This window comes from Branchiostoma belcheri, unplaced genomic scaffold (genome assembly GCF_001625305.1).
Source record: "Branchiostoma belcheri isolate BF01 breed outbred unplaced genomic scaffold, Haploidv18h27 scaffold351, whole genome shotgun sequence".
Classification (NCBI taxonomy): Eukaryota; Metazoa; Chordata; class Leptocardii; order Amphioxiformes; family Branchiostomatidae; genus Branchiostoma; species Branchiostoma belcheri.
Genome location: NW_017803967.1, coordinates 36,839 through 52,684, shown reverse-complemented (window position 1 = coordinate 52,684; position 15,846 = coordinate 36,839). Strand labels below are relative to the sequence as shown.

At 39.5% G+C, this 15,846-nt stretch overlaps 1 protein-coding gene across 1 annotated transcript in view; it reads left to right on the top strand.

Annotated features, from left to right (window-relative positions):
- The first annotated feature begins 752 nt into the window (after window positions 1-752).
- The window catches only part of LOC109475904 (transcription factor RFX4-like), a 44,254-nt gene continuing 29,160 nt past the window's right edge, over window positions 753-15,846 (top strand). The window contains exons 1-8 of the mRNA XM_019776726.1: window positions 753-790; window positions 1,039-1,122; window positions 1,841-1,877; window positions 4,429-4,605; window positions 5,678-5,841; window positions 11,243-11,343; window positions 12,016-12,074; window positions 13,239-13,383. Coding sequence (XP_019632285.1) covers window positions 753-790; window positions 1,039-1,122; window positions 1,841-1,877; window positions 4,429-4,605; window positions 5,678-5,841; window positions 11,243-11,343; window positions 12,016-12,074; window positions 13,239-13,383 — 805 coding nt within the window. The remainder of the gene's footprint in view (window positions 791-1,038; window positions 1,123-1,840; window positions 1,878-4,428; window positions 4,606-5,677; window positions 5,842-11,242; window positions 11,344-12,015; window positions 12,075-13,238; window positions 13,384-15,846) is intronic.

Here is a 15,846-nt window from a genome sequence, read left to right as displayed (position 1 = left end):
TTAACCATGGCAAGAAAGTAATTCTTCAGACAAGAAAAACAAGACCATTTAACTCAATTTTCTAGAACATTCTAGGGGGAGAAAATCACTGCTAGAAATTATTTCTTCACGTAAGAAAAATAAGAAAATGTTTCTTGTAGTGAAAATTTACAAGAAAAAAATTTTAGAACGATCTGTTGCTCTTTTCTTATTTATTCTTAATTTTTCTTTAAATTTCTTCATGTAAGAAAATTTGTCCACGAATTAAGAAAAACAAGAAAAACAAGAAAAATCATTTTTGGTAGTGTATGCATTTTTCACTCCCAAAAATTAATGTCTGTGCCAGAAAATAGCACTCCTCTGTGGACTTTAGAACTCCTTTAACATTCCATCATCAATAATTTGATGCAAATGACCTAATCTACATACATGTGTAGTCTATGCATATCAGTCAACAGCATAACTCAAGATGGCTTACCTGAATTACATTAATTTTGGTAGATGGGTAGGTAAGAACTCAAAATGACTGTCAGCTAGATATGAATGCAGTGGAACTTCCAGTATATAACTGTGTATTATGTAGTAGAGGGGATTCATTCCTGGAGCCACATCATCATCATCATCATCTGTCGACACCCTGGCTGGGGGACGGGGCAAGCTTCTCCACAACACGACGCCACACAGTACGATCTTCCATTGCATAGTTCCCGTTTAGAACTTTATTCAGCCTGTCACTGTGTCACACAGGCTGAAGAAAGTTCTAAACGGGAACTATGCGGCTCACAGATGTCTTTCTGAGGGACGACTGCATGTGCAAGATGTCGGTAGCTTGAGGAATGAATCCCCTCTACTGTATACTGCAGTGGAACTTCCAGTTTTGATATCACACACACAGACCAAGGAAGTTACATTGTGTAAGACACAGACACACATGCTGTATACATACAGAAACACCAGAAACACCCAAAACAAAACCATTTTATGGAGGTATCTTTTATTACTAGGGGTAGGTTGATGTATTAAATGTGTTTAACCTACTTGCAAAATTGATCCTTTTAGATACCATTACTATGGCATTGCTGTGAGAGAATCCTCAATATACTATGATATCATCTACTCAAAGAAGGGAGCTGGTGGATATGAGTAAGTACATTTTGTATTTAAGCATGAAAACGCTAAGTTCAGACACCTTGTACCCCCAGTACTTTATTTACTTTTACTTTTATAAATAATCATTTTGTCTCACTTTGTGATCATGTGGGTGTTTGGCCCAGATCCCATATATCCTGGCTTCAAATCCCAGGCATGCCCTGTTGCATTATGAATGATGTGCAATACTTGAGCGAAAAAATTACTGTTGTGCTGTTGGGAAGGGCACGGTGTGCGGTGTGAATTGAACTGAAATTGATGAATTTACCATGCATGGGACCTGGTCTGGTAGTTTTTTTGTTTTTTTCTTGCCAGGAAGGTTAACATGTTTTCAGTAGCTTTTGTAGTTTTTTTTTTTTTGGTTTGTCATAATTTGAGACGCTTTGTGAGTATAAGGTAAATCCTGTGGATAACATTTTACAGGTGGTTTGATATTAAGTATTTACTAACTAAAGATCATCCAATGAGCTAAAAAAATTTAAAGCTCCTTGGATCATCATATCATTTGTTCATGAAATCATGTTTTCCTGACCTATTTAAAATTGAATGTTTAATATTTCCAACCAATGTCATCACTCTTAGCAAATGATGTTAACCATCATATCCCAGTCCATAATGCAATTATACAATGTCATGTGTATCTTAGCAACTGTGTATTGGGTACAACTGTACTGCAATGTATACTGAAAACAAAGTTTACTTATTGCTGCAGATTGGGTGACCCTGCAAAGAAGGAAGCATCTAAGCAGGTGAGAATGGGTTTGTTCAGTTCAGTTCAGTTCATAAAGTTCATGGGTTTGTAAATACGGTAAGACTTGTCTCAGACAACCAACTTTTGATGGGGGCTGAGAGAAATTGGTCTTCGTAAGTATACAAAAAGCTTAACACCAAGACAGGGAACAAGAAACCTGCAGCAAAGTCTTCACCTATTTTACAAATTGGACTGCATCATTGACCCAAAATGACCCAGCCAGCACCATTTTGCATTGCGCAATGACTGCCATGCTGTTGAAATCAATGGCAAACTGGCCGTTTCCATCACGATTTATCACTGGTTAGGCCACACCATTTTAATTTGTTGGGTCACGGATTCGCCCACTTCATTTTTTTCTGATTTGTAAAAGAAAAAGCATTCCAGCCTCTGAATCAACTCTCCTCTTTTGGTCCCAACAATTAAAGGAGGCCCCTCTTCAATTGAATGTTTGAATTACAAACCAGCCTGGTACAAAAATGTATGTTGACTTCATGGTTCCTATCATCCTATCATGCCATTTGGGGCTATCACAGAATGCCTTGGCCTGTTCTTATTTTTTTCACCCTGTCTTCATATTTTTCCAAAAAAATCTGAGAACCAACAGAACAAATTGGTGTGGCCTTATCATTGTGAGATTATCAGATTTTCAGATTATCAGAATTATCAGAATTTTCCAGATCTAGTAAAAGCCAGGATGTGTGCCTGATAAACAAAAGAAGGGTTGACATTCTGATGTTGATTATTTTTCTGTTGCCCCAAAAATGTCCCATAGTGTCTTTTTAGTTATCCCAGCCTAAATTTTAGTGGTCAGTGGCCATTGTACCACCTTTAATTTCGAGCCCTGTATGTAAGTCTCATTATGCCCACTTTAGACTGGGAAGGCTTATAGGGTTTCAGAATGGAAACGTTCTGGATCGGTTAACCATTGGAAGTCTAAAGAGAAAAAAAAGGGGTTTTATGGGGTTTTACGAAACATTTCCAAAACCACTGCCACCGTGGTTTTGGAACCCTTAAGTGGAAATCGAGTGAGCACAGCCCTGCTCTGGCGGTAAAATGACATCATAGCCGATATGATTGGCTGAATACTGGCTTTGTGGACATATTCCTGCCTACATTCCGAGCTGTCAGAGGAGGCCCTGAAACCCTTCCTGCTAGCAATAGTGCAATAGTGAGCAGAGATGTATTCCAGGCTAGCATGACATATCCGCATATACATGTCACAGGGGAGATTCGAATCCAAGGGAGATTGAAATCAACGATTTATGATCATTGTGTCTTAACGCTAAAATGTGCTGCAATTCAGCACTCACTAGTTACTGAACTAAGGTTAATGTCACTATGTACTAGTATTTATTACCTTCGCCAAGAAGGTTATGTTTTCAGTAGCGTTTGTCTGTGTGTGGGTGTGTTTGTGTGTGTGTGTGTGTGTGTGTGTGTGTGGTTTAGCAAGATAACTCGAGAAGCAGTGGATGGATTGGAATGAAACTTGGTAGGTGGGTAGGTCTTCATGAGACCTAGAAATGATTAGATTTTGGGCTCCCTGGCGGCTTTCCTAGGTACTGCAGCAGAACTTCCGGTTTTGATATCTCGTGATCTAGACATGCTAGGGTCACGAATTTTGGATGGCAGATAGCTCTTGGGATAGGGAAGAAGTGACATGAGTTTGGGTCCCCTAGCGGCTTGTTCTGGAACTGCAGGAGCATTTGTTGAAAATTTTTCGAAGGAGGATAATTCAAGAACCGGTTGACGGATTGTCATGATTTTTGGTATGTAGGTAGTTGAAGTGATGCTTGACATGATCAGCTGACAATTATGCAAATCAGGAGCTAATTTGCATAATTAATGAGGAAATTCTATAAATCTGCTTTGTTCGATAATAGAACTATGAAACACTTGTCACATCACTTGTGAGAACGAGAAAAACATCTGAGGATATAGATTATGTAAATGAGGACCTAATTTGCATAATAAATGGCAAAATGTTTATAATTTCATAGTTGTAACTGCTGGGAATTTCATACTTGCCACATTTGGAAGTTAAGTGAAGGTGAACATCAACAAACATAATTTATTCAAATCATGGCCTAATTTGCATAATTTATGAGGAAGTGCTATAATAGCATTTTTGTTAAGATAAGGCTGTCATTGGGTGGAGAATATGATCAACTGATATAATCCATGCAAATGGGGCTCTTATTTACAAAATCAATGATTAAAATTGTATAATTTGTCAACCACAAGGGTTAACATCATTTGGCGATGGTATGAGATCGTGGAACTCTTGTTTTTAGTAGTATGCAGCACATGTTAGGGTAAGAAGCAATAATTCAGATATTAGATAGATTTATGGGTGGGTGGGTGCGCGGGTGGATAGACATGTATATTAGCCATGGATCCAAAACACCCTGTAGTGGCAAAAAATCACTGCTGCAGTTGTGATCAGCTTTGCCACATTATGGTGCAGTATAGTATTGAACTGCTGGGGGATGCTTTTGATCCATGCAATTCAGCTGATAGTAACTGTGTGTATGTTGTTGCTGCTACAGACAGTGGCCTACTCCCCCAGGTCCAAGCTCGGCACGCTCCTCCCTGAGTTCCCAGATGTGAAGGATCTGAACCTGCCCAGGTCCATCCCAAAAGAGAAAGTGTCAACCTTCATCATGATGTACCGCACCCATTGTCAGCGTATTCTGGATACTGTTATCAGGGCAAACTTTGACGAGGTACATTGTACATTGTACATGAAACATATATGTCATGCATCATTGCACTCATATTACACCAATAACAAGAGAAATAAGAATGAGTTGGTGCGGGTACAACAAGATAGAGCTGTGCGGGTATTTCTGATCTATACCTGTATCTAAGGTGAATGACAATTGAATAGTCGTGCAAATGTTTATTGTCAAGATGTTGCCAGCAACGATATTATTTGGCTGTCTAAAGAGGATCAAAATAGTCGGGCAACGTTAATCCTGGAATCATCGTCACTACCACCTCGGTGTAATCCTTCAGCGGGGGCCCGTTACAGATTTTCCTCCGTCTAAAGTGATCCATCGCCGGCAAAGGGAGAGGTCCTGGGCCTTATGCAAATAAGCCAGCAAGCACTATTTCCTATCCAAGCACATAGCCTTTTAAATGTCATCAAAGCAAAGACGTTATTATCGTCAAACGTGTCTAGTGCAATCTCCTACCAGCCATCGCCCATCAGTATGAACCGATCTGCTGATCCACATGCCTGGTTTTCATGCCAGGCCAGTGGCAGCAGCAAACACTGGGTTCAAACCTGGGTAATTATAATGCCCTTCTCGGTACAACTCAGCGTCTCATCCACAGAAAAAGAACAATCTGCTGCAGCATGACTAAAAACAGGATTGTCTTGCCATTTTGAATTGCGCGGCATACTATATCCTGCACTGTGGGTGTCTGCCACGCTTCCTGGTCGCTCACAACAATGGTCGTGCCATCTTATACTGTCGTCAGTCTAAAGTTAGCCTAACCTGCACTGGCCATTGTACTCAACTTAATATCGCGGTACTACAATGTAGGTGTCCACAATGTATGTTAATTTTTATTTGCCGCATTAACTGTTACTACCTACTCTCTCTACTGACAATACAATGTCATGTAAGAGCATCAATTAATAATGGAAATGTGGTACAGGTAAAATTTGTCTGGTGCAGGTACATGTCATTTTCAATGTACATGTAACCTGCACCAGTGCAGGTAACGTTACATGTATGCAGAAAAGGTATTTCGAGCTCTGCAATGAAAGGCCCTGCTGTTTCCTTTCAGGTACAAAGCTTCCTCTTACACTTCTGGCAGGGTATGCCCCCTCACATGGTGTCTGTGATTGGTTCCCAGACTGTGGTGAACATAGTCGGTGTGTGCGACTCCATTCTGTACAAGGCCATTTCCAGTGTCCTCATGCCCACTGTGTTGCAGGCTTTACCCGACAGGTTAGAAGTATGATTTATTATTATGTTTGTCTAGTGCATTCTATCCACAGGCAAAATTGTGGATGATAGGAAATACTTGTAAAAAAAAAAAGGATAGAGTCATACAGTTTTCATTTCACAATCAGTACAATATAAACATCAGATTCTCAAGCAAGCATATTCAGTGGTGCCCTACCATTTTTCAGTATCATGACACTAAATTTTTTCGAGAATATAGTAACTGTTATTTCTTAACTGACTTCTTGTAAATGCCATTGTAGACAGAGCAGGTCACCCTTTCCAAACGGGTCTGCCTATTTACCGGAAAGCACCGGAAAACACATATAGGAGGCTTAAATCTACCGGAATACACCCTGCATTGATGAGATAACAGCCCAAGTTGATGTATTTTGGTATAAAATAACTTATAGTTATACGCAGCGCAGGGAACAAGAAATACACAATCGGCTGAGGCGGCCCGGCCAGTCGCCATGTTTGTTTACATAGCGTAACGCAATAGGTTTGTTTAGCACGATCACAGAACAGAAGTGAAATGTACCAGTCTGAGAATAAAAAGTTCTTTTGCACTTCAGCATCGCAGTTTGCTTTATTTTGACCATGGTATTTCATGTTTCCTCTTAGACTGGGAATGGGTGACCTATCCAAAATGTTTTTCCAACCCAAATACGTTTAAAATCAGTACTTATGTCCAGAGGGGAGTGCTATTTTCTGGTAGATTATGCTGCAATGAATATATAACTAGCCGACTTTTTACATAATTTTGCTTGTACGACTTGCACAGCACATATTTGTAAAGCGATATCAATATTATTTTCCTTCATGCTGAACCACAATCGATACATCCAGGAACTTTTGATTATGCAATGCTCAAACACTTCAAAGTCAACATAAACATTTCAGTAAAAACAATGGGAGACAAACACACTAATAAGCTGATTATTGAGAACTTACTTGCCTTACTTTGCTTGACCTCTGGCATGGATACTACATGTACATGTATAATATCAGGATGTCTAATGCAGTAAGCTGCCAGTTTTATCCTTTGTGTTTTGATTTTTTCAATTTACTGCCAGGAAATATTAATTGAACAGATAATTAGATTATGCCACTTATGGAAAAAATAATTAGAAAATCAACATTTTCGGCATAAATGAGCAATGGGCAATGGGCAATAAGTACACCAAGAAGGTCAATGGTTTGTAAGATATCAAAGAACACAAATCAGTACAATTTTTTCTTACGGCCCCCGAAATTAGGTCTGTAACGTAACTTTCTTGGTCATACATAGACACCAATGGGGTAGGATGGTGTATTCTGGGATAGTTTTGAGGGTATTTTGAGAGTTTGTTCTGGATTCGATGCATTTTAAGACTTGCGGGCATAATGGGCATTTTATTGTATACATAATATTTATACATATAATATGCATTTTTCACTTCCTAAAATTAATATCTATCGGAATATAGCACTCCCTTCTGGACTTTAGTACTCCATTAACCTCTCTTGCACAATTGCTGAATTTACTGCATAAAGAGTTACAGATGTAGCTTTGGTGTAGAGTTATCTCGTTTCATTATGAATGAAAGCATCATCATCAGACAAGTTGTGAGGTTATATGTATGCCTAAGTATGTAACAGAAGGAACATACATGTACATGTAAGCCAAAGCAGTGCCATACAGTGTAACAGAGGTTGTAGTTGTGGACATGGGAAATATATGCAGTTTGTTTTCCTATTGCAAAAAAGAACATCATTCTCAGCTCCAAAGGCCTCACATGTGTCAATTGGGTTGGTGGAAAAAGGAGTCCAGTCCACTTGGCGGGAAAAGCAGTCCAGTCCGATTTGGGGGTGGAAAAGGCAGTCCGGTGGTTTCTACGAAATTCTACGAAAGACCACAGGCACATTTTTTTTCTTGTGTGTGTACTTCAAGTTTCTATGGGTACTTCGAGTTTCTATGGGTACTTCGAGTTTCTATGGGTACTTCGAGTTTCTATGAGTACTTAGAGTTTCTGTGAGCACTTAGAGTTTGTATGGGAACTTAGAGTTTCTATAAGCAGAAAACTTTTAAAAGGTATATCTTCTTTTTAATAGCTTTAAAATAAAATTTAGTTGCCTAGAAAGGTTTACAGGAATATGCAACTCATAATCATATGTATTTTCATCAGCCACAGGAAACAAAGTGCCCCCAGAAAGTCGGACCGCACACAGAAATTGAAGTACTATATAGAAACTCGAAATACTCATACAAACACTGAGTTCCCATACGAACACTAAGTTCCTATACAAACTCTAAGTGGGCAGAGAAACTCGAAGTTCCCATACAAACTCTAGATACTCATACAAAATTCTAATTTCCCATACAATCTGTAAGTTCCCATAGAAACTCGAAGTTCCCATACAAACTCTAAGTGCTCACAGAAACTCTAAGTACTCATAGAAACTCTAAGTACCCATAGAAACTCTAAGTACTCATAGAAACTAGAAGTACCCATAGAAACTAGCAGTACACACACAAGAAAAAAATTGTACCTATGATCTACTAGAAGTACCCATAGAAACTAGAAGTACACACACAAGAAAAAAATTGTACCTACTATAGTAGATGATCTTTCGTAGAATTTCGTAGAAACCACCGGGCTGCTTTTTCCACCCCCAAATCGGACAGGACTGCTTTTTCCGCCAATCGGACTGGACTCCTTTTTCCACCAACCTGTGTCGATTAGCTTATGCAAGGCTTTCGCAGAGGGACAAATCAGGCAGATGTCATCTGCGTACAGGAGGTGGTTAACATTACTTTACTGATATGCAGTTTGTCATTAACTCATTCTTAATGGATACATATAATGTCTCACCTCTACGAACGCCCACAACGACACTTCCACAGCGTGCTTCCAAGGTACCTTCCATAGCGCGATTCTGCGAACCTTCCACAGCGCGATTCTGCGGACCTTCCACAGCGCGATTCTGCGAACCTTCCACAGCGTGATTCTGCGAACCTTCCACAGCGCGATTCTGCGAACCTTCCACAGCGTGATTCTGCAAACCTTCCACAGCGCGATTCTGCGAACCTTCCACAGCGCGATTCTGCGAACCTTCCATAGCGCGATTCTGCGAACCTTCCACAGCGCGCTGCCAAGGCACCTTCCATAGTGCAATTCTGCGGACCTTCCACAGCGCGCTACCAAGGATATACCTTCCATAGCGCGATTCTGCGGACCTTCCACAGCACGCTGCCAAGGGCAAAAACTACACTTGTCTGATGTTATGGAACATTGAATCTTGCAAACTATCTTTTCGGTTATTAATTTCAGCCATCAATTAATCCAGTTAGATTCTGTCAATGTCTGTAAATGACATCACGGATACCACCTCTGTAATGTAAAGCAATTTCTATACATTGTTGGGGAAGACCACAGTTTCTAAGTTTAAGTATGGTACAAATCGTATTTACCGTCTGAATGTTTAAATTTGAACGCTCATGAAGAAATTAATTTCAAACAATCACAACTTTACTTACAAGTTACAATGCTATGGTAGTGGATTTTCATGTTTCAAGTTTGAAAGTACAAGCTGTAGATAGTGGAAAACTCTTCATGCTGAATAGATTTAGAGATGATAAAAAACAATGTCATGTTAGACCTATGATCTTTATTACTAGTAATATAATACTTCTTGAGTCACACAAAGTAAAAAAAAAAGTTGAGAATAGCCTACAAAGAATCCTTGGTCCAGTGCGCTAGGAAAAGAAAATAGAACACAACAAATTCGTACTTAATATAATAAATCATTTCCCTTTTGATAGGGGTTGAAATATGATTACGTTTGTACAGTATCTGAGCTGGCTATAAGGGACCGTCCGCTAAAATAGGGGAGGGGTTGTAGGGCCTCGGTGCAGCACGCTGTGGAAGGTTCGCGGAATCGCGCTATGGAAGGCCCTTGGCAGCGCGCTGTGGAAGGTTCACAGAATTGCGCTATGCAAGGTTCGCAGAATCGCGCTGTGGAAGGTTCGCAGAATCGCGCTATGGAAGGTTCGCAGAATCGCGCTGTGGAAGGTTCGCAGAATCGCGCTATGGAAGGTTCGCAGAATCGCGCTGTGGAAGGTTCGCAGAATCGTGCTGTGGAAGGTTCGCAGAATCGCGCTGTGGAAGGTTCGCAGAATCGCGCTGTGGAAGGTTCGCAGAATCGCGCTGTGGAAGGTTCGCAGAATCGCGCTGTGGAAGGTTCGCAGAATCACGCTGTGGAAGGTCCGCAGAATCGCACTATGGAAGGTACCTTGGAAGCGCGCTGTGGAAGTGTCGTTGTGGGCCTTCGTACACCTCACCTCACTGGTCCCATAGTCTATGCAATTCTAAATAAAAATCACACTGTAACTCCATATTAGTATTACTAAGTATTTGCAAGATTTTTTCAAGTTATAACTTCTAATATATTATAAATGGAGTTAATAATAATATGTCTTTTTTAGTCTTTTACACCCCGCAAAATATCCGTCCACTTGCAAGTATTAACTATTGAGTGCTACATCAAAGGAAATGTGACTACTAGTAGTTTAAAGAGATTTTCCTGTATATCTACTGAGTTTCTGTGCTGCACAAGCTTTTTCTTTTGACTAAATTTATGGCACAATAGCCCACAATGTGTCCTGGCGGATGGATAAAGATTGGGACCCTGTTCCATGGGGTGCATGGCCCGCCATAACTAGAGTTGAAGTGTTTTTCAGTGATAATTTGTATTCAAGGTATCCATAGTCTTAAAAAGGGTTGCTAACCCATGTACACTCCATATTAGACAAGGAATTTTGGCTGAGGCCAGTTCAGAGGCCACTTGAGGTTGGTTAAGGTATGATTAGTCATTATTATAACCGTCATCAAGGTGATGATATAGTTATCAGTGGTGTGTGAAGAGGCACAGTTTCAAGAACTCAAAATGATACACGTATCTGTATCAGTACATTATAATCTGGCTTCATATTTGTTAATTTCAAGTCTAGAGTCTTAAATATAACAAAATAGAATCTCTCACTGTCAGAGTCTGAATCACTCTCAGCCCCCTCATCGAGATCTAAGTCTCAAGCGCTTTAGTGCTTTAGCGTTTTAGTGCTTGAAGCTTTACTTCACCATCCAAAATCATTCACAATTCACAAAATGTCCAGATGAGCAGACCCTGGGATTGTCCCACAGACAGGTCCATGGAATTTGACCCATATGGCCAACCTGCACGATTGCATTACCAACTGCACCACACCCGAGACGAGTCACATGCATGTACATTGTGCAATATGTTGCCCTCAATACTGTACAATACATAACATTGTATCACACATGAAGCACCTAAAGCACATAATTTAAGCATTGTAACAGTTATGGATCCTATATTCTAAATCTGTGATGTTATTTTCTAGTTTGACACAGGTAATACGCAAGTTTGCTAGGCAGCTGGATGAATGGCTAAAGGTTGCACTAGAGGACCTGCCAGAAAGTCTGTGCCAGATGAAGTTTGACCGTGAGTGGATCATTACCAAGATTTTGCATAATTTTTCCTCTTGTCAATGTAAGCCAGGAATGAAACATTAGATTTATGATAATATAATTATATTATATATAGTACAATTGTCATCCATATTTTTCCATCAGAAGTTCTGATTGGTCAATGTCTGAAGTGTCTTTCTCCTGATTGGTCTACATTATCTGGTCAGTGTATGTGGGCTGTTCCACTTGCTGTGGGGGTAGCACAAACAATGTTTTCTGTCCTTCTGCTCAATTTTCAGGAATATTAAAATGCTGTTTATTTTTTATACATGTATTATTTCTCAAAGAATTAGTTTCTACAAAATGGAAAACATTTTTATTCAACAAAGAAACATGCTACAAATGGTTGCAAAAAAAGTCCACTCCCCCTATAGCTACATAATGGTACGGTCATGGGGTCAATTATTCTACTAAATAACCACTTAATATGATGATTATCCAACAGTTTAACAATCACACTTTCTATTAAGACATTATGGGGTCATGTGAAATGCATGGGGACTTCTGGTTGGCCAACATCATCTGGCTGCATTCTATGGTATGCTTTTAATATTGCTGACTATATTAATCAAAACTATGTTCAGCCAAGTTTGCTTACAATTTAAGAGGTGTTAAGACTTAAAGTAACTCAACATTGTTTCTCCAGTTGCAAGACGATTCTCTCAAATGCTGAGGAGACAAACATCTTTGAATCATCTATGCCAGGTAGGATCTCATATAATGCCAATTGACTAAGAAAATATGTAATGAGGGTGCCCTACTTCCGACCTACCCCTAATTCCAGACTACTTTGAAAAAATCATTGTTGCAGTGTTATGCCTGGAGGCACTTGCCTATAAATACCCACAGGAATGGACAAGGTTTTGTGTTGATATCGATTATCTCATAAAGTTTGTTCCAGTTCATAAGTCAACAGACGAGTGAAAAATTTGTTTGAATTCGACTCGATCTTCCTTCGAGTTTTGATTTTGCAACAGCGGCACTTTGGAGCAAGTCACGTAATGGTAAAAGGAGGACTTGTTTGGGACAGAAAACAGTTTAAGATTGTTTTTGTCATATTTTGTGTATTCTAAATACTAAACTCTCTCCAAAGATTGCCCTGTGTGAATAAGGGCGACCTCTATTTCAATAGAACGTTCCAATGGCAAAATGACCAAAAACCTGCCGTGCTTTTCACGAACCATAATATGCTAGGGTGCAAGGTGCTGCAATGAAGTGAAAGACAGTCAGCTGTGCAGCTTTAATGATTATTATCTTCATCTGTCAATATTAATTTAAAAAGCCCATGTTGCACTGGTTTTTGGTCAGACAAACTATTAGTACATGTATTACCAAATGTACAGATGTGCGTTTGCATGGAACATAGGTGGGAATTAGGACCCCTCCCATTACCAGTACTAAGTCATGAGCTACTCATTTGTCAAAACTTGGATGGAAAAGCCTTACCCCCATGGAGCCTGTGCTCTACAGCAGCAAGACCAGCCGGAAGACCGTATTCCTTTTTACAGATGTACCCAAAATCCAATAGTCGAGTTTCAGAGAGAGCACAGAATAATGATCGCAGTCAAGAATTGCTGTTTTTTGAGTTGGCGTTTGTGTGCCGTTTGTGTGTAAGTATTCTCAAAGAAAGTATGGGCCTTGTGGGATCTGTTTTGACATTTCGTAGGTTGGGACACGGCATCTTGCAAGTCAACTCGCAGGATTTTGTAGTAACAGCATTTCACTTTGTACAACATGAAAGTACATGTGTGTACCCTCCTGCCAGTAAAAATGTAGCCCACATATGATATTGTTGAATTCTTGACTTAACTGCATTGCACCGGTCTTATAAAGGTTTCATTAATGACTGTCAGTGATGTTTGCCAACAGGCATCTCGGACAGTCATCCATAGCAGTGACATCACATCACAGATGCTGGAAGATTGGCAAGCAATTGATATCATCAGTATTGTAAAACAGACATTGTATACTATGGAGAATGGGCGTGAGCAGGAATTTACGCTCGTCAAAAAATGTAAGTACCTAATTAGTTCCTTCTTTGCCCTATAGACTATTAGTCACTTAATAAAATTGAAAAATCTGACCATCCTTTTTGATCCATTGCACCTTGTGCAGTGTTGAGCTTGTGCTCAACAGGCAGTACCAGCTGCAAGTCTCTTTTCACGTCCACCTAGATTTAAGGCCTTGAAAAGTGCTAAATTGTGCCATGACTGTTCCAAAAAAAATGACATGAGTGTTATATAAGCTACAATGTACGGTTCAGGAGGGCATGACATTAATTCTGTCACTTCTAAATTCTTGACATATACATGTATAATGTAACACCAGTAAGCTTAAAAATTTTTACCAACAATTACCAATTACCCACTCAATCATTCAATATTGTTCTAGATCTGCTCCAGATGCCCAGTTTTAATACATAATTATGGCCATGAAGTTGTTACAGTAGTAACATTCCAATAAGGCCACAGCAAGTAATTTTTATGGATGACATCCGCGCGCACATTGATTTTCGCCTGTTCTAAAAAAAATTTTAAAAAGATCACGTCCACAGAGGCTCTGGCCTGGCTCTAGGCCTGGGTTGTCCACAGTAGTTAACGACAAGTCTGAGCCTGGAATCCAGGCTACCAAAGCTCCACGGCTCAAGTTCATAGTATTACGTACAGTGCCAATTCAAAAAGCCAGCATGTGCGGGCTTGTCGTGTACGTCGCTAAGTCCTGTCAGTACTACCGCAAAGTCACAACACCAGCTTTGTATTCCTGTGGTTTAGTAGCATTTTTATTTTTGGCTGGAACTTTTTTTAATCGCGCACTAGTTTGGGGGTCTTCAGAGGATGTCATCCATATAATTAAGTCTGTGTGGCCTAATAAGTTAAGAAAAAGATTTGTACTGTACATCAATGTATCTCATTCGAATTCAAACTCAATTCTAATTGGGGGCTTTAACTGAGTAATACTATACAGGTCCAGTTTATTGGGATGCTCTCTTATACATAACTTCCATAAAATCTGTGTACCAGCCAGGCAGTCGTTGTTGATGGCAGGCATCTTGGAATCGCGGGCAGTTAAATTTTTTATATTACTTCTTGGTGGAATACGACTAGAACCCGGTGAATGTTATTATAACTGTACAATAAATTCTAAGCCTTCCATTATTTTCCCAAATTTTTCCCGAAATGCGTAATATTCCCTGCCCACTTTGTGCATTATGCTGACAGTTGCTGACAATTTGGTGGGAAATAATTTGAGGTTCAATTATTATATTTCAGTCCATACCATATGGTATGGATGAAATATATTGTGTTCTCTGATGTTTCTTCTCCTTCTCCTTCTCCTGCTAAACAGTCAAAGGGATTCAACTCTGTCATTTTTTAGCCACATGACCTGAAATTTGGCATGGAGGTAGAGTGGGCCAATACCCCCAGGCTTTTTTTCATTTTTTTGATACATGCCTTAGAAAAATTTTTATGAAGGTTTTTTGGGGCATTTTTCGACAAAAAAAGGATTTTTGGATCCTGAGCCCTGGTTTTACAATGAAATGATCTGAAATTCGGTATAAGGGTACCTTGAACATGTGTCTACAGAATAGCAGTCACATATTTGGCCAACACTACTTCCAAATGACTCATTTGGGTGACTTTAATGGCTATTTTCAGCAAAAAAAGGGCCAAAAGTGCTATACCCGTTCCATGTTCCATCTAAAGAATGGCCCGTTCCATCTGCCGTTGGCCATGGAACACGTGTTCCATTGAGGGTTACCTGGGGTCACATTGCACGTAAGTCGTGCGTAATGACCCACACATTCAATTTTATGTGCCTAAGACCTTCAAAATGTATCAAATCTCATCATTGTTAAGTATTTGCATACCTGTAATAAGATTAGTAAAGCTTTCGAGATTCAATGTGCTTATTCTTGCATCTTTGTTCTCAATTACATAGCTACTATATAATTCATTTATTTGAGAATCTTTGCCAGTTTTACACTGGGTTAATTTTATAATAGTCCACTTTTGCGTGGGAGGGAGATGGACTGAAATATGCTGTATTTGCTCCCAAGCAAATGTCGGCCTCTCTAGTTGTAAATGGATTGCCATAATTAGGGTTGATCACTGTGCTTTAGCCACTTTTTTCATTATATCAAAGGATTAGTGAGACTGTAATTTTTACTTTATACTGTCTGTCAACATACATGTAAAACATGGAAATGAATCTATGCTTTCTGTAAATTGTTGTTTACACAAAAACAAGGGATAAACACTTGGGTAAATAGAAATATGCTATTCAAAATAACATGCTTCAATATAATACAAGACATTCAATCTAAGGGTCAGTGTCATCACTAAGTCTTCTAGTTTGTTGAAAATAAATTTGAACATAATTGATGATCCTCTCTACCATATCCACACAGTGTACAAAGAGTTTGAGACTTTGCTAGAAGAGCAGGCACCCATTGAGGCTTACACAGAGTGGCTTGATC